The sequence below is a fragment of the Cladosporium halotolerans genome (genome assembly GCF_011745625.1).
Source record: "Cladosporium halotolerans strain TM138-S3 chromosome Unknown Sca4, whole genome shotgun sequence".
Classification (NCBI taxonomy): Eukaryota; Fungi; Ascomycota; class Dothideomycetes; order Cladosporiales; family Cladosporiaceae; genus Cladosporium; species Cladosporium halotolerans.
In genome coordinates this window covers 181,249-205,413 of record NW_027191455.1, presented here as the reverse complement: position 1 = coordinate 205,413, position 24,165 = coordinate 181,249, and the positions used below count along the sequence as shown (strand labels likewise).

At 54.7% G+C, this 24,165-nt stretch overlaps 12 protein-coding genes across 12 annotated transcripts; 6 read left to right on the top strand and 6 right to left on the bottom strand.

The window, feature by feature from the left end:
- Positions 1–373: 373 nt before the first annotated feature.
- On the bottom strand, positions 374–1,819 carry WHR41_01531 (uncharacterized protein; the record flags this gene model as incomplete). The annotated part of the gene is made up of 1 exon (XM_069370137.1): positions 374–1,819. One exon carries the CDS (start codon positions 1,817–1,819, stop codon positions 374–376), a length of 1,446 nt encoding a protein of 481 aa, XP_069232956.1.
- A 1,405-nt stretch (positions 1,820–3,224) lies between these two features.
- WHR41_01530 (uncharacterized protein) lies at positions 3,225–4,694 on the bottom strand (the record flags this gene model as incomplete). The annotated part of the gene is made up of 1 exon (XM_069370136.1): positions 3,225–4,694. The coding sequence occupies one exon, from the start codon at positions 4,692–4,694 to the stop codon at positions 3,225–3,227; it is 1,470 nt and encodes a 489-aa protein (XP_069232957.1).
- A 251-nt stretch (positions 4,695–4,945) lies between these two features.
- Positions 4,946–6,680, top strand: WHR41_01529 (uncharacterized protein). The gene is made up of 3 exons (XM_069370135.1): positions 4,946–5,469; positions 5,526–5,804; positions 5,861–6,680. Exons 1-3 carry the CDS (start codon positions 5,365–5,367, stop codon positions 6,455–6,457), a joined length of 981 nt encoding a protein of 326 aa, XP_069232737.1. The 5' UTR covers positions 4,946–5,364; the 3' UTR covers positions 6,458–6,680.
- WHR41_01528 (uncharacterized protein) lies at positions 6,501–8,461 on the bottom strand (the record flags this gene model as incomplete). The annotated part of the gene is made up of 5 exons (XM_069370134.1): positions 6,501–6,637; positions 6,690–6,726; positions 6,776–6,924; positions 7,006–7,012; positions 7,070–8,461. 5 exons carry the CDS (start codon positions 8,459–8,461, stop codon positions 6,501–6,503), a joined length of 1,722 nt encoding a protein of 573 aa, XP_069232736.1.
- Positions 8,462–9,732: 1,271 nt separating this feature from the next.
- On the top strand, positions 9,733–10,618 carry WHR41_01527 (uncharacterized protein; the record flags this gene model as incomplete). Its single annotated transcript, XM_069370133.1, has 3 exons — positions 9,733–9,883; positions 9,932–9,991; positions 10,045–10,618. 3 exons carry the CDS (start codon positions 9,733–9,735, stop codon positions 10,398–10,400), a joined length of 567 nt encoding a protein of 188 aa, XP_069232739.1. The 3' UTR covers positions 10,401–10,618.
- A 511-nt stretch (positions 10,619–11,129) lies between these two features.
- On the top strand, positions 11,130–11,643 carry WHR41_01526 (uncharacterized protein; the record flags this gene model as incomplete). The annotated part of the gene is made up of 2 exons (XM_069370132.1): positions 11,130–11,366; positions 11,434–11,643. 2 exons carry the CDS (start codon positions 11,130–11,132, stop codon positions 11,641–11,643), a joined length of 447 nt encoding a protein of 148 aa, XP_069232738.1.
- A 136-nt stretch (positions 11,644–11,779) lies between these two features.
- On the bottom strand, positions 11,780–13,654 carry WHR41_01525 (uncharacterized protein; the record flags this gene model as incomplete). Its single annotated transcript, XM_069370131.1, has 1 exon — positions 11,780–13,654. The coding sequence occupies one exon, from the start codon at positions 13,652–13,654 to the stop codon at positions 11,780–11,782; it is 1,875 nt and encodes a 624-aa protein (XP_069232741.1).
- Positions 13,655–14,021: 367 nt separating this feature from the next.
- Positions 14,022–14,984, top strand: WHR41_01524 (uncharacterized protein). Its single transcript, XM_069370130.1, has 2 exons — positions 14,022–14,555; positions 14,613–14,984. Exons 1-2 carry the CDS (start codon positions 14,225–14,227, stop codon positions 14,723–14,725), a joined length of 444 nt encoding a protein of 147 aa, XP_069232740.1. The 5' UTR covers positions 14,022–14,224; the 3' UTR covers positions 14,726–14,984.
- A 591-nt stretch (positions 14,985–15,575) lies between these two features.
- On the top strand, positions 15,576–16,679 carry WHR41_01523 (uncharacterized protein; the record flags this gene model as incomplete). Its single annotated transcript, XM_069370129.1, has 1 exon — positions 15,576–16,679. One exon carries the CDS (start codon positions 15,576–15,578, stop codon positions 16,677–16,679), a length of 1,104 nt encoding a protein of 367 aa, XP_069232743.1.
- Positions 16,680–17,044: 365 nt separating this feature from the next.
- On the bottom strand, positions 17,045–18,686 carry WHR41_01522 (uncharacterized protein). Its single transcript, XM_069370128.1, has 3 exons — positions 18,270–18,686; positions 17,469–18,198; positions 17,045–17,410 (listed from the first exon to the last, which is right to left on the bottom strand). Exons 1-3 carry the CDS (start codon positions 18,325–18,327, stop codon positions 17,356–17,358), a joined length of 843 nt encoding a protein of 280 aa, XP_069232742.1. The 5' UTR covers positions 18,328–18,686; the 3' UTR covers positions 17,045–17,355.
- Positions 18,687–19,316: 630 nt separating this feature from the next.
- WHR41_01521 (uncharacterized protein) lies at positions 19,317–21,203 on the bottom strand (the record flags this gene model as incomplete). Its single annotated transcript, XM_069370127.1, has 1 exon — positions 19,317–21,203. The coding sequence occupies one exon, from the start codon at positions 21,201–21,203 to the stop codon at positions 19,317–19,319; it is 1,887 nt and encodes a 628-aa protein (XP_069232745.1).
- A 1,056-nt stretch (positions 21,204–22,259) lies between these two features.
- Positions 22,260–24,068, top strand: WHR41_01520 (uncharacterized protein). Its single transcript, XM_069370126.1, has 2 exons — positions 22,260–22,571; positions 22,638–24,068. Exons 1-2 carry the CDS (start codon positions 22,519–22,521, stop codon positions 23,635–23,637), a joined length of 1,053 nt encoding a protein of 350 aa, XP_069232744.1. The 5' UTR covers positions 22,260–22,518; the 3' UTR covers positions 23,638–24,068.
- The last annotated feature ends 97 nt before the right edge of the window (positions 24,069–24,165 follow it).

Below are 24,165 nucleotides of genomic sequence, written 5' to 3'. Positions count from 1 at the left end.
CATGGGCTGTGAATCCGCTCAAGAGATGTCATAGACGGCCTCGGAGCCGTTCGGGCATGCGCCTCGCGTCCGAAACCTTTCGATCATCGGCCATAGAAACAGACAACAAAGGAGGCTCAACGTGGTGCGCCACCGTGACCAAATATCGAGAATCATCTTGACTTTGTGGAAGAAAGGAGGCCCAACGGCTTTCGCGCGAAGGATATTTAGCCGCGCGAGATCAGCGCTTGTACGAGGCCCGTTGGAGATTGTGACATGATCTTACGCGCGCAAGCTCTCGTTTTAACTGTGTCATCGTGAATGTGATATTGCCACCCTTATAAGCTGATCGTCTCATACAGTCGTCAATATATGTCGTTCTGTGCTCATCTATCTAAGCGTACGTCGAGCTATCACACGTAAACGAGCCCGAGATGCTGCCACTCGCATACTGGTCAGCAATCTCCTGCACACTGGCCCAAGTCCCGAGGCCCAGAATCGCCAAGCCGATAATGCCCACAGCAACATTCGTAACAGTCAGGACGATGTTCCACCACGTCGCATTCCACTTGCCCTCCTTGATAAGCAGGAACCAGAACAGACTCGGGAAGTAGAATGTGAAACCCGAGATGAAGAGCGACGAGATCAGACCCAGGAGCGCGTTGAAGAAAGGCACCGCCTCCGCGATGATGAACGAGATGATCGTAATCACTCCGATAAGGATAATCCACGCGATCCAGCCGGCCTTCGTGTTCACGTACTGAATAGGCGAGTCTGGGAAGGCGCGCGTGAGGACGTACCGCCCGACTACCGTGCTGCTGATAGATCCGGAGATGAAAATGACTGGCAGGGCGATGCCGAAGGCCACTCGTGAGACGGTGAAGCTCGAGGAGAGGAGAGCTGGGCTGCGGACCTCTTGGCCTACGAAAGCGTAGATGAGGGCGCCGGTGAGAGTGTAGATGAAGATTTCCATCAGACCAAGCGACCAGATGGATTTGACGTAGTCTTTCGGGGTGTGCATTTCGGTCATGAAGCTGAACTGGCTGACTGCGAATGAATAGGCCAAGACGATGTTCGTCGTGGAGAGGAAAGCGGACTTGAGAGAGATGTCCTCAGGCGGCCATGCGGACCAGTCTGCCGTTGAAGGGTCGCTCGTAATGCCGGTGGCGATGATAGTAATACCAATTGCGGCGAGAATGGAGACGAAATCGATGTAGCCCAGGATCGCGAACTCGGCAAAGCTAGGAGGCAGGGCGAGGAGGAAGAGGATGATGGCGGAGATGACTCCCCAAATCAAAGCGCATAGTGCTGTATCGTCGACGATTCTGATAAATGCGATAGTGCCAGTCAGGGTATGGGAGCCCACAAGAAGCGTCAAATAGCAGCAGAACATAGCACCGCAAAGCTCATAGCCAAAACGTCCCCAGATAAGCCTTACAGCATCCGCATAGTGCTTGACATGTGGGTATTTGACCGCGACCTGGCCGATGACATGTGAAGTGTAGATTGCGATCAAGCCTATCCCGATTGTCAAAATGACTCCAGCCACCATACCAACGTTTGCAAACGCGGACGGTATACTTAGAGCACCCAGTGCGATGGCTTTGACGATCAAACAGATCGTGAGCTTCTTCCATCCAAGCTGCTTGAACTTGTGTTCTCCCTCAATGAGAGCTTCATGTCTTGCTAGGTCGATTTCCTTGTTCGCATAGGCCGCATCGTTGTCGTCGACTGCGGCGCCGTTGTCTCTTGACTTTTCGATTCGTTGGTCCCAATCAGTGGGTTTCTCATCGATGCCATCGGTGCCCGCCGATGGCCGAAGTTCGGGCTGAATAGACATGGCGAAACGGTAGCAATACAGAAGCACCTCGCAACGCTTGGATATGAAATTGAGCAAAGGTTGGAAGACACTCACCTGGGGGTCGAGCGTTAAATGGAAGTACCTGGTGGACCCAATGGATCCACGTTCTCCATGGGCGTGCGGGTGATAAGTTTTCGCAGCGCCCGGTAAACGGGTCCCACCCTGAAGACCATGCAGTTTGCTTGACACATCGTAGGGTAATGCTTGGAGAAGAACAAGGCGGTCGCTGTGGAGATCCCCCAGCGTGCGTTGGGACTAAGCGAGTACTCCATAGAGTACCACATGTTATCGCTTCAATTCCTTTCCAAATGGGAGCATTGGCCAGTTACGATGGTGAATTTCGACTGACCCGCCTGAAGACGGACCGACTGGATAGCTCAGTAGGTCCGAAACCAGTGGAGGATGTTGAGCGGATAACAATTGATCTTCATCCGGATGAGGCCGGCGGGTAAGGCGTACGCCCAGCGCCCTAAGCATTCTAAGGCGAAGCCATGCCTGACTCCGGAACATAAGGTAAGACGAATAATGAACACTCCGAATGTGCCCGTCTCGACGGCGATCGGAGTATGAGTTCGGAGTAAGCTAAGGCCTCCGGGCAGACTTCAGTCCGCAAGGGAGAATGAAGTTCTCGTACGGGAGGCAGGCTCATTACGTACGTGCACTGACCTCGTCTCCGCTATGTTGAGTTATAGGGTAACAGAAAGACATGAGGTCTCGCGAAGTGGAAGTTAGATGCCCAGTTTCCCCGAACGCACGCACCTGGAGTCCCGCAAATTTCTCGCGCCTCCGCAAGCTCCTCCACTCATCCCGCATTCGTTCCAATACCTAGCTGGCTTCAAGGATGAAGTGCGCGACGAACAAAAGCACGTGCAATCAAGGTTCTCCGCGAAGTCTGAAGTCATATGACTGAGGACGGATGCCCGTGCCCGGATCACCCGGTTTTCTATCCGGTGCGGTCATCACCGGCCCCAAGACTGACCCTAGCAGTCACCTCGAAGCGTGTGAATCTGGTCTTCAAGACATGAGTTAGCAGGATGGATTCTTTCAGAAGACTCGATCTCCTCTGTCACCGGCGTACGCACATCAGCAGGACAAGATGTCGACAGCGCTATCGCCAAAGTGTGCAAGTGTGACACCCGAAAGCCCGGCGAAATACCGGGTACTGGACCGGCGATATTGTTTGCGACACGTCTCTGGCGGTTCATGGCGCTATGTATACGATAGTCATACAACCTGGCATCTTGGATACTTCATATTCTTGACCTGTGCTCGCTTACTCCGTTCCAGATGATAAAAAAATGGAGCACTATTCTGAACAAATCTGGAGCATACATCACAACTAATGTGATCTTGCTTGGTTTTCTCATACACAATCAACTGCCAATCACGAGGAAGTGGCACTTCTCTGCACACCCAAGATGACTCGCTTGTACCTCGTCAAAGGGACTTCCGCCGACCCAGTGGCAGCGACTACAACGTGGTATGTTTGACAGCTTCCCCCATCTGCCTCGCAAGCCTCATCTTCCTCCGGCAGCTTAAAGTGCACACGAGCACAGTCTTCACTACGACAGGTGATGTTCAGCTGTGGGACGTGTGCCGCAAAATTCCAGTCTGGCTGAGTAGCCAGAGTGATTTCGCGGTAGTGAAGCCACTCGAAAGTCAAGCTCGACGTGGCGTTGGTATCGACATCGATTGACTGGGAAGCATCGAGTATGATATTTTCGCCCGGCTTGACTTGCAACGTGAGCGGCTCGTAGCCGCTACTCCCGTTGACGTTGAGCTTAGGAGGATGTGCCGCCGCAGAGTAATTGGTGCTCAAAGACCAACCAATGCGAGCAGTTAGTTCATTCTGATAAGCCTTACGCCAGCGCCAAATCGTCGCATAGTTCGAAACGAAGATCTCATTGTTCTTGCCGACGACAGTGTCAACAGCGTCTGAGTAGATTTGCGACAGACCGGACAAGTCGAAAGCCGTGTACCTTCCACCCCATCCGCCGTACTCGGGATGCTCGGGAACATTCAGCCCGTTCTGAAGATTGTACAGCAAGCTGGGTGTATCTCCTTCGATGATATAGGCGGGATCGAGGTAGTGCTGTCCCAAAGGCCCTCGCTGGAAGTTTCTCCGGACGTAGTCTTTGGTTACCAGCGACGAATCTGGCCCGCCTTTGTCGAATGAATAATATTCCTCTCCAGAGATGCCAACCCAGGTGGCGCGACCATACATGTTAAATCCGTGTACCGAAACAATGTATCGCAGTCCGGGAAACTGGCGTCTGATCCAGGCTCCTGCGTCGTCTTGGTCGGAGATCGCATATGCGCGGACTCTAGAGACAAATGTTGCGAGCGAATCGGCTGACCTGGTCTTCTGAACGTGGTTTAAAGCCTCTGCCAGGACGATTGCACCGCCCGACATCTGGACATACAGAGGCTCGAAAGAGTTGTCTGCAGCCTGGATGAGAAGCTCGGCACCGCTTGATAGGTTCCGTTGCAACGCGGCAAGCCCGTACAGCTCGTGAGATGCAGCAACTCGGCTACGAAGGTATTCTGCAGATGGGTAAACATCTTCTGAGTGGGCGTTTAGGTTATCGACAACCTCTGCGTAACCGTCGATGACTTCCAGGATATGATCGGGATAGCGTGTATCATTGAGCCACCATGAAGTAGTTGCAACGAGACCTTCCACCTGATATTGGTCGGCGTGCGCAAGAAGTCGCACCAACGATTCTTGATCGTCAGGCTCATTCGAAATGTCAGTCAATACGAAGATCCGAGACTTGCTCTCAGTAGCCGCAACTAGGTTGACAACAAGTGACGATAATGCGAGTGTCCGCCAGAACTTGCTGAAGAAAGTCATGATGGACAAAACGTGAATGCTGTAGCTTCGCGCAAATTTTGTAAGCGGTGATGGTCCTCCGTTTCTTATAATCAAGCCCTCATGGGCACTGACCCCGGCAACTGTAGATGTTCTGTCTAGTGACCATCGATGCTCTTCGTCCAAATGCTGGGCCGAAAAGTGGAGGCGGAGGTGGAGATGTGGGGACTCATGGCACTTTCAATCGCCGACTGGACGTCATCTTCTCTTTTGGCCTTAGCATCTTTACCGCGAAGATCTTGCTTCGGAGAGTACTCTCTGATACGCTTTTCGATGGCGAGCCTGTCGGACTACCACTCACGCAACTTTCTTCTCGTGCAATGGAGCCTACGCTCAACGATTGACCGGCAACTGGATAACACCACATCCTCCTGACGCATCCCTGTTTCCCAGCCCTCATTAGGGCTCCTACCTACCATGCGAGCGAATTGCGGGACGGTGGAGCCAGCATGGAGCGAAACAGAAGGCAAAGGCTCCTGTTACCACGCTCGGAGTCTCGTTGCGAGAGCGAGCATTCATCCTGCGAGGTGCTCAACAGACATCGCGTCATTTATAAGCACCATCAGATCCTCGCATTCGTCTCAACATTGCATTTCGACTATATTGTCGCGACCGACTCGAACCTATTATTCGAGACTGAAGGCTCCTCACAATGCCGGTATCCACGATTAAGCTGGCCTCGGGCCATGACATGCCTCTTGTTGGTTTCGGCCTTTGGAAAGTCCCTGCTGAGCAAGCTGCGGAAACTGTTTACAATGTAGGTCTAGCAAGATCTTAAGATCAAAGCATACCCCCTTGTTGACGCAGCGAAAGGCAATTGTCGTTGGGTATCGCCTGTTCGATGGTGCATACGACTATCAGAACGAGAAAGAGGCGGGACAAGGCATCAAGCGTGCGATCAGCGAAGGTCTTGTCAAGCGAGAGGAGATATTCGTTGTCACCAAATTATGGAACAACTACCATCGCAGAGAGTACGCTCTCGCGCAAGCCAAGACTCAGAATGAAGCTTGGGGGCTCGACTACATTGACTTGTACCTCATCCACTTCCCAATAGCGCTCAAATACGTGTCACCGGAAGATATTCGCTATCCGGTAAGTTATCATCAACAGATTGATCGTGTGATGAATGCAAGGCTGACTCAAAATAGGCATGGTGGCAAGATGCTGAGCACACCAAGGTAGAGGTCGAGAACGTCCCTTTGCACGAAACCTGGCGGGCGCTCGAAGAAATCGTTGACACAGGCATCGCGAGGTCGATCGGAATCTCCAACGCCCAGGCGCAAACTCTCTTCGACCTGCAGACCTACGCCCGCCACCCGGTTTCATCTTTGCAGATCGAACACCACCCTTACCTCGTTCAGCCGACTCTCATCTCTCTCGCCCAGAAGATGAACATTGCCGTCACAGCCTATTCGTCCTTCGGCCCTCAGTCATTCAAAGAGCTGCCCGCGGCGTTCAGCGCCCGGACCAACGATATCGCACTGTTGTGGGACGTCGACGTGGTCCAGAAGGCCGCGTCACGCACGGGCAAGACTCCCGCGCAAGTTCTCCTGCGGTGGGCGACGCAGCGTGGCATCGCGGTGATTCCAAAGTCAAACAACAAAGACCGTCTGCAGCAGAACTTGGAGGTCACGGACTTCGATCTGCAGAGTGACGAGATTGAGGCTATCAGCGCATTGGACAAAGGTCTGAGATTCAACGATCCTGGCTTTTATTTGGAGACTCCAATTCCCCTTTTTGCATAGATTACGGATATATCGTGTGAGTGCAATCACGAGGAGAGAGGCTCTACACTCCAGAGTCTTCTTGTACCACATCCGCATCTTCCACGTACTCGTCCCAGCCATTACAGGTCTCTTGCAGCCGTGTCGCGTCATACATATCGAGCATTTCTTCCTTTCGCTCAACAAATTGCAAGTCGAAACCTGTGTATAGTCTCAGTATGGGATTTTCGATGTTCAGTTGATACGATCATACCTTCACTGGTGTGCCAGGCAATGTGGCAGTGGCAGAGCTGTGCATGTCAGCTACATGGTTTTGAGCATAGAATGGAAGAAACGTACCCATGCGCCTGGGTTATCGGCGATGAGGGCGATGACTAGATAGCCGGAGCCGGGTAGCATCGCAACATCCCTTCTGGGAGGATTGCTGGTGTTCAGCGCTGGAGCAGCGGAAGCGTAAGTTCCATCACCAGAAGCAAGGATCCAAAAATCTGAGGATGAATGATTAGTATTTGCTGCAGAGACGGTATGGGATTCCGCTGGGCGAAGCATATGGTGTGAAAGTAACTTACCATGACCCTATTTAACGTTAGCATCGGAAGGGAAGGGATCGCGAGGGGCTCTGTGGTTGCTTACATGAATGTGAATCGGGTGTGGCACTGCGAGTGTTGTCTCAATGATCAGGTAGTACCACTCATCTGCGGTGGATAGTTCAATCACGGCAGAACTGTCGGAGAAGTTTGTTGTGTTATCCAGTACTTGCTGCGCTGTCGGGTCACTCCAGTCGACGAGGAAAGTTGTGCCTCCGATGTACCATTTGAACAAGTTGGCCGAGTTCTTCTCAATGGTCACGGCCATGTCATCCGAAGAAGATGCAGAAGAGCCCGCGTCGATGGAAAGGTAAGGTACGATGTTATGAGAGGACTCTCCGGCGCAGTTGTTCTCATCGTAGTCCGGATAACTAGTAGTCGGAGTGCCCGTGCTTGAATCGTAGTGTAGTATGCCGCGAATATGGTTCGAGTTGTCATTCTCTGAACAGTACGAATCCGGCACAGCTCTGATCCAAAAGTTTTCCGCAACATCGCTCATATTGGCATTAACAATGATGTCGTACCTTTGGCCCATGCCGATACTTAGGACATCTGTGTAGTATGGTAGGATGGGAACAAAGTCAGACGCGATGACTTGCATCGTGTGGTTGTCGATCATGAAATCGAAGTGTGTGTCCGCGGCGCCATTGACCAAACGCATCCGATAACTTTTTCCACTCTCCATAGAGGTCTCGAAGTATGATCCACCATCTTCCCATACATTCGTTCCATTAATAAGACCAGTATCGAGTGTCGGGGGTCCTTGTGTTTCTGCATAGCTGTATAGCTCATCCACAGTCTGATGATCCCAATCATTGAGGAAAACGATGCCGAGATCTACGTCATAGTCCGCAGTCGCTGGTCCGTGGATAAGAATGCCTCCGAGAACACCCTCCCACGCTTGCAGCGAGAAGTGAGAGTGGTACCAAGAAGACCCGTATTGAGTGGCTCTCCATGTGTATGTGATCGAGTCGCCTGGTGCAACAGGACACTGTGTGATTGATGCAACGCCGTCCATACTGTTGGTCCAGTTTTGCCGAACACCGTGGAAGTGAAGGCTGGTCCCATTATTTGTCAGACTGTTCACCAGATGAACTTTCACTGTGTCTCCCCAGTTGGCCTCGATGGTGGGACCTGGAAAACTTCCGTTGACGGTGAGAGCGTTACGAGAAACTCCATCTGGTGATACTGTGACGTTCTGCAGCTCGAACCAGTACTCTACAGTGACACCCGTGTCCGGTACCTCGTCGTAGTAATTCGTGCTTATATCGTAGTCGCACCAAACACTGCGGTCATTGGCGGTGTTTCCAGTGCAAGCAGAGGCATTGGAAGATGCGCGCGGAGATAATCCGGGAGAACGCGCTTCTGATAGCACCGCAGCTTCAACGAGGGAATAATAAAGTGCGAAAAAGCGTAGGAGTCGGGCAGGATTCGTCATGATGGAGTCCGATGAGAAACAGCGATGGTTGCGACTGATTTCTCACCACTCCAACAAGCTACTTGTATGCTTTGGGCGAAACCTGTAGAGCGTAGAGGATCTCCCAATTTAGGCGTGCATCTCAACGCTTCAGGTTCAGAAAGCCGCGTGTAGGTCCAACGAAGCAGTTTTCGGTCTCTAGTCTGACGCGGCATCGTTTTCGTGTGCGTTCATCTCAGATAAGTCCCGCGCATTTGGCCGAGAGTGGCAGTGTCTCGCAGCCACCTTCATCTCTGTGCTCGACAATGATCAAATACGAGCTCAGCCTCATATGTAGTGCAGCTGATTGTGCTGCGTGACTGTGCCAGACTTGTATGGAATGCTCGATTGAGAATTTATGTTTTGCTGCGTTTTCATGAACCACACATTCAACTGCCGAATCTCGAAAGACAGCTTCATAGCAGTAAGTTCGAAGCCAACATTGCCTATGCAAAGTATGAAAAAACGTTCCTGGCGATCATAGCAGATGTGGAACTTGTAGAGACTTGCTGCGCCTAGGGCTCGCCCCCAATGCAGCTGCCGGGTTTCCGAATGGGAACCTACTAAGGCTAAGACCACTGGTGCTTTCAAGAACCGCTGCCAATGGCGCTTCACGTTGTCTCTCATCATTGAGAGGGGGGACGTGACCTGTTCGACCGTGCCCCAGGATACGGCCGCGTAGTCACCTTGCCCTAAGAGCGGGTCTCTCCGCTACGCCACATTGTAGACGCGAAGCGCCGCGTACGTGGCGTCTGATCCTCTAGAGCCGAGAGTCGAGTCAAGTATCACAGTGAGCACTAAACCTTGAAATCCATCAATCGAAGTAAAGCATCGTCAAAGACTTTTGCTTTTCTAGGTTGTGGGTGGAGGAAGTGAAGTTGTGAAGTTTGAGACCGGCTACAATCCTGTACCGTGTGGGGGAACTTGCAAGTCGGCGCTCATGCGCTGAAGACATCTCTCATCATTCAGCTGCGCTCAAAACAGCAATACCAGGGTAGTCTACTAGCAAGGTGCATGCTTCACAGCCACGCAAGCCTCGTTCAATCCACTTCACACCGGATATTGTGGATATAGTACGCAAGTCAGGGCAGAAGCCCTGATCACGACCTCGCCTGGTAGGTCCTTTCCTCAACGGCAGTCAGTCTCGCAAGCTTCATCATCAGAGTACCTTCGCCGAGAGGACAGTCCCTATATATTCGGAAGCTTTACCCGCTCTTCTTGGAAACATTCACTTCGTCTGATCAGCCATCACCATGGGGCCCCAAATTTCTCTCGTACTGTTTGCCTTTCTTGCCTGCTCGGCTTTCACCAAGGCTGCCGACGCAGTGCCAAATGCAATGCCAGTGGGTACATTGTATGCCTACGGTCAGAATATCTCTGGCTTGCCATTGTTCTATGCCGATGGTAAGTCTCTAGCAACACGCTCTTCGTCTTAAGCTTACACTAAGATAGGTTTGGCATTGCTTGGTTATGGCCAGCCGGAGGACATCTCTGAAGCTGTGAATGTGACATGTAAGTGTCCAACACTGGCAATGCCAACTTCATCCAATGACATCAACTCCCAGTCACCTCCAATACCACTGCTACGACCCTGAAGTCCTCGCCCAACAACACTGCCATGGCGACCAACTGGACACAGCCCTTGCTCTACATCGACGCCACCGCAGGCTCGTTCACCGAAGCTGGCTTCACTTCTCTGACCAACACCTCGTACACGACGACGGGCTTCAGCTTCTGGGGCAGACAGCTTATGTGGCTTGGCAACAGTGACGATGGAAGCGTTGGGCGGTCCTTCTGGGCTGCACCTAGGGGCAAAGACGGTGTTTGGAGCTTGCTGTGGAACTCGGATAATGCTGCTTCTGAAATCGCTGTACCGATCGTGCTCAAGAGGCAACCTCCACCCTCTTTGGATAAGAATTGATTGTGCTTCTCGGACGAGACGGTCGTATGGACTTCGATGCCACACAGCCGTGTGCATGGCACCAGTCTCGTGAACAGATGTTGCGATTGAAAGGTCGATAGCATGATGGCTCTACAGCATTATCAATAGACTAATTTCGCTTTCGCTAATGGTGCTTGCTGGCGATTGTATAGATTCATACTCAGATGCAGATATTGAATCCCGGAATTATTGAACTAGTCATCACCATCTCGGCACAGTATGTCTGAAGTGTAGAAATCGAGACGAAGAAAAAGACACGATCGAGCATTTCACCGACGAAAGGTGGATGCACGAACTGGGGCTCTTGAGGGACACAAAAGCAGAATCTATGCTTGATCGTTTTGAACGTCAGCCCCGCAGGGTCTCCATGGCGAGTATCAGCATATCTATTACTAGACAGCAATGGCCCACGGGATTGCACGCCATGTGATCAATAATGCGAGTGGGATCATGCGAGCGAGCACGAAGCCACATCGACTCGCCTCCATGCAGCCATCACGGACTTGCACCACTTGCTGCAACTCTCGGAGACATTTGCTTTGCCGTACGGCCGTTCGGAGCCTTCCTGCCTGGGACACGCCCAGTCAGCCTCAGCCCTACATACATTCAGCTATCTCCTTTATATAGTACTCATCTAACCTTTTGCTCAAAGTCTCAACCTTCCCTTGATAAACCCACCATACACCCACGCGACGAACCAACAAAACCATGCCCGACCTCCAGGTCCCCTGGCCCGCCGAAACAGGCGTCAGCGCAACCTACCCGATGGCCTGCCACTGCGGCGCAATCCAATGGACGATCACGCTGTCCCCGCCGCTCCTCGAGTCGCAATCCGAAGGCAAAGGCGTCTACACGGCGCTCGAATGCGACTGCACGCACTGCGAGCGCAAGGGCCTGATCGCGTGCCACCCGAAAGCGAAGGACGTTGTGTTCACGCAGGGTTTGGTATGTAAGGCGTTTGCGCTTCTTGCTGCCTTTGGCTAATCGATTGGCTGACACATGCGATGGATAGGAACATCGCGCGGAGTACCTGTGCGGCGCGAGGAAGAACCCCCACTGGTTCTGCGGGCTGTGCGGGTCGACGCTGGGGACGGACTTGACGTGGCTGATGGAGAATGTGATGCACAAGGAGCCGCGTTATACGATTAATTTGCGGATGCTGAAGGACATCAGGCCTGCGGAGTTGCAGACGCGTCCGGAGACGTACATGAGGAGTCACTAAGTAGAAGACAGTGGGGGAATGGCCAGTTTCTCGGACGGGGTATCTTTGTTCAATGCCTATCTAATGCTAATGTTTGGTGAATGGGTACTCATGCCTGTGATCTGAAATGCTGCCGCTCTGAACCTCGATTCGAACCTTACCTGAATTCCTTGTCCACACTTTCGAATTCGTTCAAGAAGCCCAAGAAGGCCATGACGCCCAAGCCGGGGTCCAGGCTACCCGTAGTGGCACGCACAGAGTGCATGCTGAGCTGCGGGATACCGCAGTCGATCGCTCTGATGCCCGTAGCGGAGCTCAACATCGGGCCGACGGTGCCACCAGAGCGAGAGTCGTTCCTGATCTGGAAGAGCTGCAACTTCGCACCGACCTTGTCAGCACATCGCTGGAGGATTGCTGTTGAGACAGAGTCGGTGGTCATGTGGCCGTTGCTGTCGGCAGAAACCACAATGCCAGTGTTGAGGTGTGGGGAGTGGTTCTCGAGGTAAGCGTTTAGGAAGTTGGGGTTGACGGCGTGAATGACATCGGATGAGACCAGGAATGAGTTGGCGTAAGTCTGGCCCATGATGCTAGTGCTGGACACGTCGTTGTTCAGAGAGGTCACGGCCCGCTCAAGGACAGAAGGCAGGAAATTTCCACGAGCACCCTGGCGGAGAAGAGAGCCGATCTCTTCATTGTCGAAGAGGCCGACAGCCTTAATGATGGAGCTGTCGACGTTGTCGGTAGCATCGGCTTCGATCAATGCTTGGATCGCAGCCCAAGAGCAGAGCTTGTCGTCAACGCGTCCTGCGAAGATGAATTCCTTGTCAATCCCGCCGACGGTCGCGGGTTGAACGTCGAAAAGCTCGAGCTCCCAGTTGACAATGTCACTGTAGTTGCTGGCCTTGATACCAAGCTCGTTCGCAATCACACGAACGAGGCGCGGTGGCTGAGTTGCAGTGAACGTCGTCGCCTGACCAGATGTGCTTCCCACGAGAGGGGGTTTGCTGAACGGGTCGGCGTTTCCATCATGCTCCTCCGAATCCTCCAAACCGATGATAGGTACCATTTGAGTCTCCGGGTTGAACGGGCCCTGAGCTGCGGCGCCAAAGTGCGGCGCGAGCGTGGGGATGCGCGCAATAGGCCAATCCAACTTTACAAGCTTGGAGACGATCTTATCACCCTCTTTGACCAAGACGCGGCCGCCAATGCCCAAGTCGCGATCCCACCATGTCGTGTTCGGCGCTCCTGCGTACGGGGCAACACCAAGCTGAACGTAACCTGCTTTGTTCGGGACCTTCGACACGGGCTTCAGCTTGGCAGTAAGGGCATCCACGTGTCCGGCAAGAATGGCAGCCCCGTTCCCTGGTTTGTACTTTCCTCCGACAGAGAAGGCCATCAAGGCGGAGCCGTTGCGCTCCACGAAGTACTTGCCTCCCGGGCTGATTTTCCAGGCATCTCTTTCGCTGACCTCCTCGAAGCCGTTTGCCCTAAGCTGCTTCTTCACGGCATGTACGCAGTGAAAAACGGTCGGGTTGTCGGTCAGAAATTGACAGAATGGCTTGGTGTACTCCGCGGCGTTCTCGCGGGTTGCCTGTCGAAGATGCGCAACGTCTCTCCATGACCGCGTTGACTCCGTCTCCTGTCGTGCCATATCCATTCTTCGCTGCTTTTGCCTGCGCAAAAGCTCTTGCTGCACATGGTAGTCCTGGAGATGAGAATTGGGGCCAGCTCTGGGCGAAGTTCGAGGCGCACCTGGCAAACCACGCTGGACCTGCTGAGCAAACTCCCTCTGCTCGGCTTCTGTGGCGACGCCAGTCGCAACCTTGTTCATAAGCTGCTTCGTGTATTCGTCCGAACCACATAGCTGGACAATGGGGTTGTGGTGGCTCGGCAACTGGGTCATCTTTGCGCTGTCTTGCGAGGGAGACGGCTCGGTGCTCTCTTGGTACAAAGTGCGCTTTGGGGGAGCATCAAAAGACATGTCTTCCATGTTGTGCCGGAGGCTTTGCATTGAAGGCATATTGCGGACCATGTTGACGTCCGGTTGGAGGGAGGATCGTGAGGGTGATTGAGATGTCTGGTGGTGATGGAAGCGGCAGGACGGGGAAGGAGGCGAGCTGAGACCGCAAGGTGATGAAGTGATCTCACGAGCGGGAGAGACGGTGCGATAAGGCGAAGTGGAAGGGATGAGTCAAGTGATGAAGCATAGAACGGTCGAAGCAGATAGGCGACGGCGTCGGCGCCTGGCAACGCGAGGCAACGTGATGCGATCAGTTGGCCCGTGGCCGGACCTCAACAGCTCTCCCCAGCTTTCACCGGCGACACGCGCCACACACGCAAACGCCCCGCCTCACCCAACTCTGCGCGAGCCACGAACTTGGAACCGTGAGACCCATGGATGCTTGGATGCTGGCTCCCTGGAAGGCTTGCGTCAGACCTACGAGATGCTATGCATATATGTAAGGACCTGGTAAGGCGGTCGAGTAGGTGGTCAGCTCTGTTCCCATCGTTTCATGAGTGCTCTTGCTTCGCGCCACACTGCTCTCTACTACTCTCGCCTTCGTCTACATTGCTGAAATAACGGTACACTGCTACCATTGGAATGCCTCCAGTCCAGGGAACGGGCAAAGCGCCCAACATCGCCAACCCCAACATGCCCTCAGCGTCCAAACCTGGATCCAAGGCGCCGTCGGCCGCTGGCGCGAAAGAGGCAGCGCCCGAGTCTGCGGCTGTCGTCGCCAAAGACGACCCGGCAAAGGCGATTGAGAAGTTGGAGATACGCACCAAAGCTGTCAATGCCAACAATGTCGCTCGCGTCGCAAACTCCCAGCTGACCTCCAGCGAAGAGAAGCTGCACCCGCTCGTGAGCCTCAAGACCGGCAAGACGCTGGACAAGTTCCCTGAGACGAGCAAGGACCTCAGCAAATTGACCCGTACGTTTCAATACTCTTTAACCTGCTTCAGACGATCTTGTTAACAGTTGATTGAAGTCATCAACATCGATAACATGCTCAGCGCTCTTGAGGCGGATCGCAGCGGCAACGAGGCAGCCAAACGGGAGAAGCTGCGCATCCAAATCGGCCTGAAACCGAACCCGGCCTGAAGAACGCCAGCTTCATGCGAAGCAAGATGTAGAATGCTGGAAGGACGGGAGCAGGTTTGGTAAACAGTACGACTGTTGGCGTTAATGATTCAGGGCAGTCTCTCGCGTGTGCGTTATCGGTTGATGGATGAAGATGGGGATGCCCACAATGCGACTCGGAGATCTCCATGTAGATCTTTAATCTGTGCGGGTTGGTCAAAAGAGACTTCGCTGCCAACAAGCCCTTTCTCAATAGGAAATCAAGTTCTTTACCCTTCCAGCTCGGCGATATGGTCGCTGCATTATCTGTGCAATGCTCGAAATGACCTCCATCGCCGGCACGCAGAAATGAAAGATCGATGGCCCACTCGATGATGGCAAGCCCGGTCCAGCCGCCCCTGGGGTTCGATTCGGAGAGACGCCGGCAGCGACCAGCCGTTTGCTAGCGTGCGCGCGGATTGCATGAGGTCAGCGGTCCAGCCATCGTCATCGATGCCGTCCGCGCCCGTCCACCACACGATCAGGACTCCGCGCTCCACTGACCAAGGGCGGCAAAGGGACCTCCCACGTGCGCTTGCACCCTTCGTGGCCGGCCGCGGACGCGCAATGTTCTCGCCTGCAGGCTGTGCAAGGGTTTGCGAGCTCGGATAGTCCTCCACGCCTGCGGCGATCGACTGCCGTGCAAAAGGCAAAGTGCGATCTGCTAAGGATGCCCTTTTACCGGCTGTCGGCCTCGCTGCCCTCGCTATTGACTTTTCTCGCGTTTCTGCTCGCATAACTGCTTTTGTGTCAGGTACCAGGCGGGAGAACTCAGCAGGATAACATACACTGGTCACCTTTGCCACCTACGACGCGCTCGTCGAATGTCATCATGTCTTCGCGAAAATCATCGCGGTCCTTATCTGAACGCGAAGCGACAAATGGCAGCAACAACAACGCCGGCGCAAACTCCGCCGCCGCCGCCGCCGCCAAACCCGGCAGCATAGAAGTCACCCACCGCACCGACCGATCGCTATTGATGTACATCCTGCACACCTGCATACGCCCCTTCGGCCCCAAAATCACCAACATCCAATGCGAACTCCCACCCGGCTCGCCACAACTGGAGATCCCCAAATCCGCCTCGCGGCGCTGCAACGTCGTCGAGCGCAAAGTCAACGACGTCTACATCTACGACTGCACGACCAAAAAGAACGTCCACGTCGAACAACCCGGCGTGGAAAAAGTGCGCCAAAAGCGCATATACTACTTCGCCGGCGGCGGCTGGCGCATGCCCGCGTCGGCAGACCACTGGGCCTTCGTCTCGCACCTCTCCGCCAACCTGCCCAATACCACCCTCTCGCTGATCTCCTACCCGCTGGCGCCCAAAAACCCCGCCCCAGACACCATCCCGAAGCTCCTCGAGCTCCTCCCGACCCTCCTGCGCGCCTCCGCCGACGCGAACGAAACGACCATCCTCGCCGGCGACTCCGCAGGCGCCAACCTCGCCCTCGCCCTCCCCCTCGAACTCCTCCGCGCCTCCCTCGCCGACCCCCAGACGCCGGACCCCCCTCTCCTCCCCTCGCACATCCTCGTCCTCGGCCCCTCCGTCGACCTCCGCCGCTCGAACCCCGCCATCCCCCAGCTCGAGCGGCACGACCCCCTCCTCCGACACGCCTTCATCAAAGCGACGTCGGACGTCTGGCGCGGCGACTGGCCGGCGGACGACACGCGGTGCTCGCCGCTGCTGGTCGGCGACGAGGTGCTGGCGGCGCTGGCGGCGCGCGGCGTGCAGCTGCACGGCGTCACGGGCGGCTTCGACATCCTGACGCCGGACGGGCTGCTGCTGCGCGGGCGGCTGGAGGAGGCGGGGATCCGCGGCAAGTGGCTGCACTGGGAGAAGCAGATGCACGTGTTCCCGCTGGCGTTTCGGTGGGGGTTGAAGGAGAGCAGGGAGGGGAAGAATTGGGTGCTGGATGTTTTGAGGGCGATTTGAGAGCACTGGGGTTGGGTTTCGGAGGGTGGGTTTGATGTGTTGCTTTTTTTACGCGCGCGCGTGGATCTTTTGTTTGGCGTTTTGGTGGGGATTCAAGTCTGGTTATAGATATCTGGTGGCCGACGTTTCTACGGGCTGGTTTTTGCCGTTCTTGGCTAAAGGCGTTGCACGGGTGACTTTTAACAGGGCGGAGGCTCTGCGGATTTCGTTGCCCTCGATGGTTAGACAGCACTTGTTGCCACGTCAGGCTCTCAGGCATAAGATGTTTAGGGCGAGCATTGCGGACTCGAGTCCCTCTTGAAAGAAAACACGTCCATGATTACAAACCAGTCACTGTGACAATAACACGTCGACACCGTTGAGCCCTCGTTTTAATTCATGTCATTCTTCATTGGTCGTCTCATTCTAGACGTGAACAGAGCGTTACTCGCGCCGTCTCCGGCCCAAAAGCCGGCATCATCCACACCGTCCAGCAGGGCCAGGAAAGAACGCCGCAGTACCATAGTTGGGCAGAGGGCTCCCAAATGCATCATTGTTGTCGCGGGAGCGCTTCCCTGCGCCCCGATACCAGCGCCTGCAAATGCTTGTAACAAGTCGCAGCATGAACCCAAGAAAATAAAAATCGCATCGTTAACCTCTCCGTGTCGCACAGAGTATGCACTCGCACTGGAGGGGGTTATTCCTTGTCATTGTCGTCGTCGTCATCTTCTACATCGAGGTCTTCGGGGTGTCTGTGGTTACGATTAGCAAACATGTTGTTGATAGTAAACTCGGCTCAACAGCACTCACCCAAGCAGATCCTTGATGTTCTTCATCTCGTAGTGCTTCTTCCTCATCTCCTCGAAATGCTTGTGCTTCTCGGCCTCCTCCTTGGTCATGTCGCCCTCGCCCTCGCCGTGGTGCATGCTGTCGACATCCATCGCGTCCTGGACGAGCTCCACCTTACGGTCGCCGTCGCTGTCCCTGCGCGGCGCGGGCTTCATCTCCGGCTCGCCGATGTCGAGGCCCGGGATGTCGCTCTCGCGCTTCGCGCCGGCGGGCTTGGGCTTCATGTCGAGCTCGTCGACGTTGAGCTCGTTGGCGTTCAGCGCCGAGATCTCCGCCTCGTCGTCCGCCGGGTCGTAGTTCTTGACGAACGGCGTCTTGGGCTCGTCGATCTTCATGCGGCCGCCCATCTGGCTCTCGTTGACGTACAGGTTCGCCTCGTCCCATTTCAGGCGGGGATTGGGCTCCTCTTGGGAGTTGGAGTTGGAGGATTGGCGGCGGCTCATGCTGCTGCGGGCGTTGGAGCTGGTGCGGCGGTGGCCCGAGGCGCCGCCGGCGTTGAGCTCGGTGTTGAGCTGGACGATCTCTTTCTCGGACATGCCGCGGTTGGGCAGGCCCGGGCGGTCGCCATCGGTGGCTACGGAGGGGCCGGGGGAGTCGCTGATTGCATTGGCGGGCGGGCGTTCGCTGGTGGGAGAGATGCGGGCGTCGGGAGAGGTTTGGTTCTGGAAGGAGTTGGAGTTCTTGAGGATGCCTGGACGACGAGACGGTAAGTGATCTGCTTGTTTGGAGCCGGGGACAGCAGGTGGGTTGCAGGGATTGTACCTCTGGGCCTCTTGGGCACCTCGGATGGCGAGGTCTGGGCGGCAGCAGTGTGCGCCATGGCGGCAGTGTTGTGATGTGGTGGGGTGTTTTGTTGGCTATTGACCGACGTGTCCAAACACAGAAAGTGCTGGAGGTTGCTGCCGTGAAGCTCTCGGGAGAAGCAATGCCGCACGTGAAAGTCGTGTGGAGCGTCCTTCAGCAGGTGGATCCCTGTGCAGGCACGATGCAGGTACGCCCTGTGTTAATTGCGGTGGCGGGCGGTGTCGAGGATGCGGTGCAACGAAAATGGTGCGAAGAGAGGGAGTGTATGAGGAGGGTTCGAGTGCGCTGGCACAGTACGGTATCAGGGCGCAGGGTCGTGTGGGCAGATGGAGGGGCAGCTGTTTGCTTTGATGCTGCGCTGCTGCTGGCTGCTGTCCCGCCGTCGTTGATGCTTGCCCGCTGCCCGATCGGGCGCCGTGCATGCGGGCTTGGCATGGCGTCACTGCGCTCATGCCATTCCGCGGGACCCTCGCGTGGATGCTGATTGTTTTGAAGATGGCTGTATGCGATGCGCTGTAGTCCTGGCGATCGCTCCATTGTTGTGCGCTGGCGACTCTTCACGGGCCTGCCAGCCGGTGCATGCTATTGCCACGTCGTTGCAGCGAGCAGCTTCTACAATTGTTTGCGTCAAGCACGCCCGGGAGAGGATAATTGTCCGAATGGCACATGCTATTCTCGGCGTCTGCCTGACCGCCTCCGTCGCCTAAGCGAGACAATCGGCTTACTCAATGTGTCAGACACCCGTCCACGCGCCCAAGCCCACAGCGCCAATCGCGGCAGCCAAACCCGGTTTCCACGTCTCGAGAGGCTTGCTACTGAGCGGAGCATTCGAGTGGCTACCTACATACGCTATGTGTATGGATGGCTATGCAAACCGAAAAGCTTATCACAAGACCCCCACAGCCGGAACGTCCTTGCCCTGCGTTCTGCGCATCGTGTGATCGTCACGTTGTTACCTTACCCTCACGTGCAACATCTTCCTTGAATACGCCTCTAGCAAACCAATCAAGACCAAAACCAGCCTTTCTTGCCTGCCGTTGCCCGCTCAAAGTCCCCCATGTGAGCACCAGGTTCCTCGAAAGAAGTCTGCGTGCTCTCCTGCGTCTCCTCGCGGCCGTCTGCGAAGCGGCGCTTGACGCTTATCGTCGTTTGAACACTACCGTCCGAAAGGCGGGTGGTCTGCGTTGTAGTCACAGTGGACAAGGCCTGAGGTGGATCTAAGTCCCCTAGCGTCGGCTGCTGGTCGGCTTTGTCCATGTACGTGGTCTCTTTGGGCGACTGTAGCTGACGTGCGTTGCGGACGTCGACAACGGCTTTGGCTAACCGCGACTCCAGCTCCTCAAGATACCGCTTCCGAAAGTTGGCGCCCGAGTACAAGGTGTCGAGAACGTTGGCCAAGCGCAATTTCCCAACATCGCTCCTGTCGCTCATCATGTCATCCAGCGCCCTCGTCACGAGTAGTTCGTGAGTCAAGTAAGGCATAACTGGTGGGCTTCCTGGGATCCTTGAGCCCGTCTCCTTGATCTTTGCAATTTCCTGAGCAAGCCATCTTGGGCTGTGACGCCCCAGAATTACATTGTCTGATGCGTCATGAAAAGAGCGTAGATACTCACGAATGACGTCTTCTCGGAAGCGATGATCCGACCAGGATCCTTCGCCGTTGATTCTGTCTGCAATTTCACCCAGGAGGAGTCGGTAGAATTCATCGCCAACTGAGTCGAACCTCTCCATGGGTTCGCGACTGTCATCATACTCTTCCGACATTTCGGCATCCAAGACTTCGGAATCCAAGACTCGACGCTTTCTCGCAGTTTCGTGTAGAGTTGAGATCTGCGTCTCGTAGTCGGCCAAAGCGTAGTCTGTGTCTTTCTTATGTTGATCAATTTGCTCATACACATCAAGTTCGGTGTCCGGTTGATCGTCTCCTCCACCAGCAGGCGTGGCAATCTCCCAAATCAAAGATTCCATTTCCCTTGATACGGCATCAAGCCTTTCAGGCAATGTTCCAGGTACGTGGGTGTCGTAGCTCTTATCCAGTATTGTCAGATCTTCGAACGCTTCACGAAATCCTGACTCGGTTGCCCCTGGATGGTACCAGCTGGGTACCTGTGGAGGGAGGATGCCGCGACACTGCAAGCTTAGCATCCAGTTCAGACCAGATCCACGCCAAGTCGACTCTGCGCCACCAAAAGACCCACGTTGGCCAAACTTCTCCTGAGACGTCATGGGCTTGTCGAGAGACGCCTCGAGTAAGTCCTCGAAAGCGTGTCGCCACTTGGTGTCGTACTTGCCCAAGAGAGAGTCGGCCTCCAAATTGATGGGCGAGTAAGGGTTGTGCTTGAACCAAGAGACCGAGAGCCAGTCGCTTGGGACATAGAATCCCAGCTCGGAGACGAGGTCTGTCATGGGATCGCTGTCTGCGAATAATGCCACAAGCTTTTCGATAGGTACATGCCGGTTCCGTCGCGCGGACTCTTCCATTAAAAGATCCCTGTTGAGTTCCGCCAAATACGCACATGCCTCACTGGGTGTGTGTCCAGGCTCAAATCGATCGTTGCCCGTCCAACGTTTCCACGCCGCGATGTATTTCTGTTGAGCATCGGCTTCAGAGGCTTGTCCTTGCTGTCGCAACTCTGCGAGAGTGCTTGGAAACTGAGTGACAGCCGCCACTTGATCATCAATGAAATGTTTGAAAGCGATGAAAGGAGCAAAGGGCGACCTTTGGTCTATTCCGATTTGCTCAATGTTATCCTGCTCACGGTTGCCGGTTGGCTGGGTTGAGCGCTTAGCATCGGTGGCATGCTGCTGTGGGCAACGTTGTGCGAGTCGTGCGTCGCCTGGTGTAAACCAAGATGACCATGACGACTTCCGCTTGTCACCGTCGTCTGTCATGATTGTGGAAGATTTGAGATAGGAGAAAGCTGGACAGAGAAGAGGAATACTGAACGTGTTTTGCCTGAAGCACGGCGCTTATCTACCCTACCTGAGGTAGCACGTGTGGCGGGGTCGAGTCTGGGGAGAGCTGCACCAAGGGAAGAGCCGTGCCGTGGGGCTCGCACCTCCCGTCTGGAAGCCAATTTGACAGATACCTGACCTTAGCAGCTTAGGTACCGAGTTTGGACTGGAAGAGCGGCCTTGAGCACGTGATATCAACCGTGATATTGGCAGACGATCTGTGTACAATAATCGCTGTGAACGACACCAGAAGGCTGATGGCGCGATCGATTTCTGCCTTACATGAGCATGTATTGGTCCTCCTTGCACGCAAAGTGTTACGCATGATGCACATTGTTTAAAAAACAAACCAGGATACCTAGACAGATCTATACTTCGCAAGTCAGCATACATATTTGCAGCAGCTGACTTGGAAGTACAAATAGGCGGTTGGAAATAATCAGACATAGCCGGTTTGTCCTCATGCTCGACCTGCTAGACGCTCACGCGAGTGAGCGTTGGTGCGGTTGAGCTTGTAGTTGGTTTACCAGATCGAAAGGTCATCATGAATCCAGGACGCCCCCTGATAATATAAGCAAGACAGAAGCTTACCCTAGGTTCTTCCGAGGCCACACGATCGCTGTGGGCCTGCATGGAGCGACCGAAAAGTTTACGAGATATTATGCGAATATGCATGGCTGTCCCATCTAGTAGGTCGTCACCGTATCATGGGCGCTGTCCCGAAAGAGACTACCCTCGCGACGACGGTTTTAAAAGTGGTGTGTCGATCTCGACCGACGCATCGGAGTCGCCAGCGCCATTGAAGTCGGCTGCAAAGAGCCGCATGGCAAGGACGATGATTTGAGTTGGTGGTCTGGTTTGTATAGAAGAGAAGAAGAGAAGAGGAGACGAAGCGCAAACTTGAGGGAAGTAGAACAAGGTTTGCGCGTGGCCCGCGCTTCTGCCCTCTCTTCCGCCTCTCGTCGTGCGAGCGAGCTTTGGCTGCTGCACACCACCACGATACCCGCCCTCTCGCAACCGATCATCAACCCATTCCCACTCACCATATTTTGACACCCCACCTCTAATCAACCGCGGTCGCCATCGATATTACGATTCCACCAGTCGCTACGCTTCTCTCGATTATACCCATCCCGAACCCACAGCGCTCCATCGGAAGTCTCTACGCCTCCCGCCGACACTCTTCGCTCGCTTAGCACCTTGCGCTCGTGCATAACCAAATCCACACATAAATCGACGCCAAGTCAGGCCAATGGCTCAGAAAGACGACAACAGCCCATCTAGCCTGTGGACCCGTCGCTCGAAGTGAGTATTTTGACCCCGGCTATTCAATCTAATGGTGCGGTCACTGATTGCAAATGCGATTTGTAGCAGCAGCAAGCTCAGTCTTTCTATGAACAAAGGAGATCCTTCAAACAGCAGAGAGAACTCCGACTCTACGAAGCGCTTCGGTAATACCGCAAGCGGTCACAGCAAGGGCGGTTCTTTCAATCCTATCGGCCACATCCCAACCTCAGCAGTGTCGTCTCCCACAGCGAGTGGATCTTCTGCATTTGGACTTGGGAGCGGTGCCTTTGCATCTTTCGGAGCATCTGGGAAGACACCGAAGACGCCCGGGACGGCCTTCGACTTTGGCAAAGTCGGTGGTGACAAGAAAGAGACGGACAAGGAAGAGAGAGACAGTAGCAAGAGGCCTGCTGCGCGGAAGCAGCAGTCTGCCCTGCAGACGCCTGTGCAGGAAGCACCCAACAAAGAACTCACACAGCCATGGCCTCTCAGGTACTCGTGGATCGTCTACTACCGCCCGCCCACCAACAAGAACTCGGACTACGAAAAGTCTATGAAGCCTCTGTGTAGGGTAGCCACCGCGCAGAACTTCTGGACAGTATACAAACACCTCAAGCGACCTAGCTTGCTCCCCGCAGTCAGCGACTACCACTTTTTCAAGGAGGGCATCCGGCCGGTCTGGGAGGATGAGGAGAACAAGCGTGGCGGCAAGTGGATCATGCGGTTGAAGAAGGGTATCGCAGACCGTTACTGGGAGAACCTTTTGCTCGCGCTGATCGGCGATCAGTTCGCGGAGGCTGGCGAGGAGGTCTGCGGTGCGGTCGTGAGTGTGCGTTCTGGCGAGGACGTGTTTTCGATCTGGACCAAGAACGATGGCGGCCGCAACGTTAAGATTCGCGAGACGCTGAAGCGTGTCTTGGATCTGCCCGCGGACACCGTGTTACAATGGAAGAGCCATGACGACTCGATCACGCAACGCCATGCCGTTGACCAAGCTCGCCAGGAGAAGAACCAGCAGAGCGCGTCAAGGAGAAATACCATGGCGCAGAAGCAGGAGAAGCCCGAGGACGAGGGAAAGGCATAGAATGCTGATCCCTGCTTCTATCGGGCCATGCCTGGCAGCTGGCCACCGGAACCGACTGAGCGAAAGCGCTACAAGCCCTAGGAGGAGAGCAAGAAATAGCGTGCCTCCAACTCTGCCGTTCTGCAGGGCGAGTCTTGTCAGGTGTCAAAACGCGAAACATCCGATCGGAAAGCCGGCCCTTCGCATGGTTGGGATCTTGCTGGGTGCAGTAGCGTGTACTATGTAGTATGAATTTTGGTCGAGCCACTGGCTCAGGTTTGGGAATGCCGCTTATGTAGGGACGTGTCAAGCGGTGTTGTTCTTTGGGACGAACGGGCGGGCTATGAGCGTTCACTTTTTTGGGAGTCTGTACACCATTGCTCCGCGCTTGGGCAAAATCGAAATGCATTTAGCGCGTCGAGGCTTTGGCCCGAGCGATCGAACACTGCAAAGCATTCCTCCGTTTTAGTACACGATTGACCACCGAAACCCAAATTCGCTTCCACCATTAATTCCCCGTGTTAGCGTAGCCGTTCACGTCCCCACCGA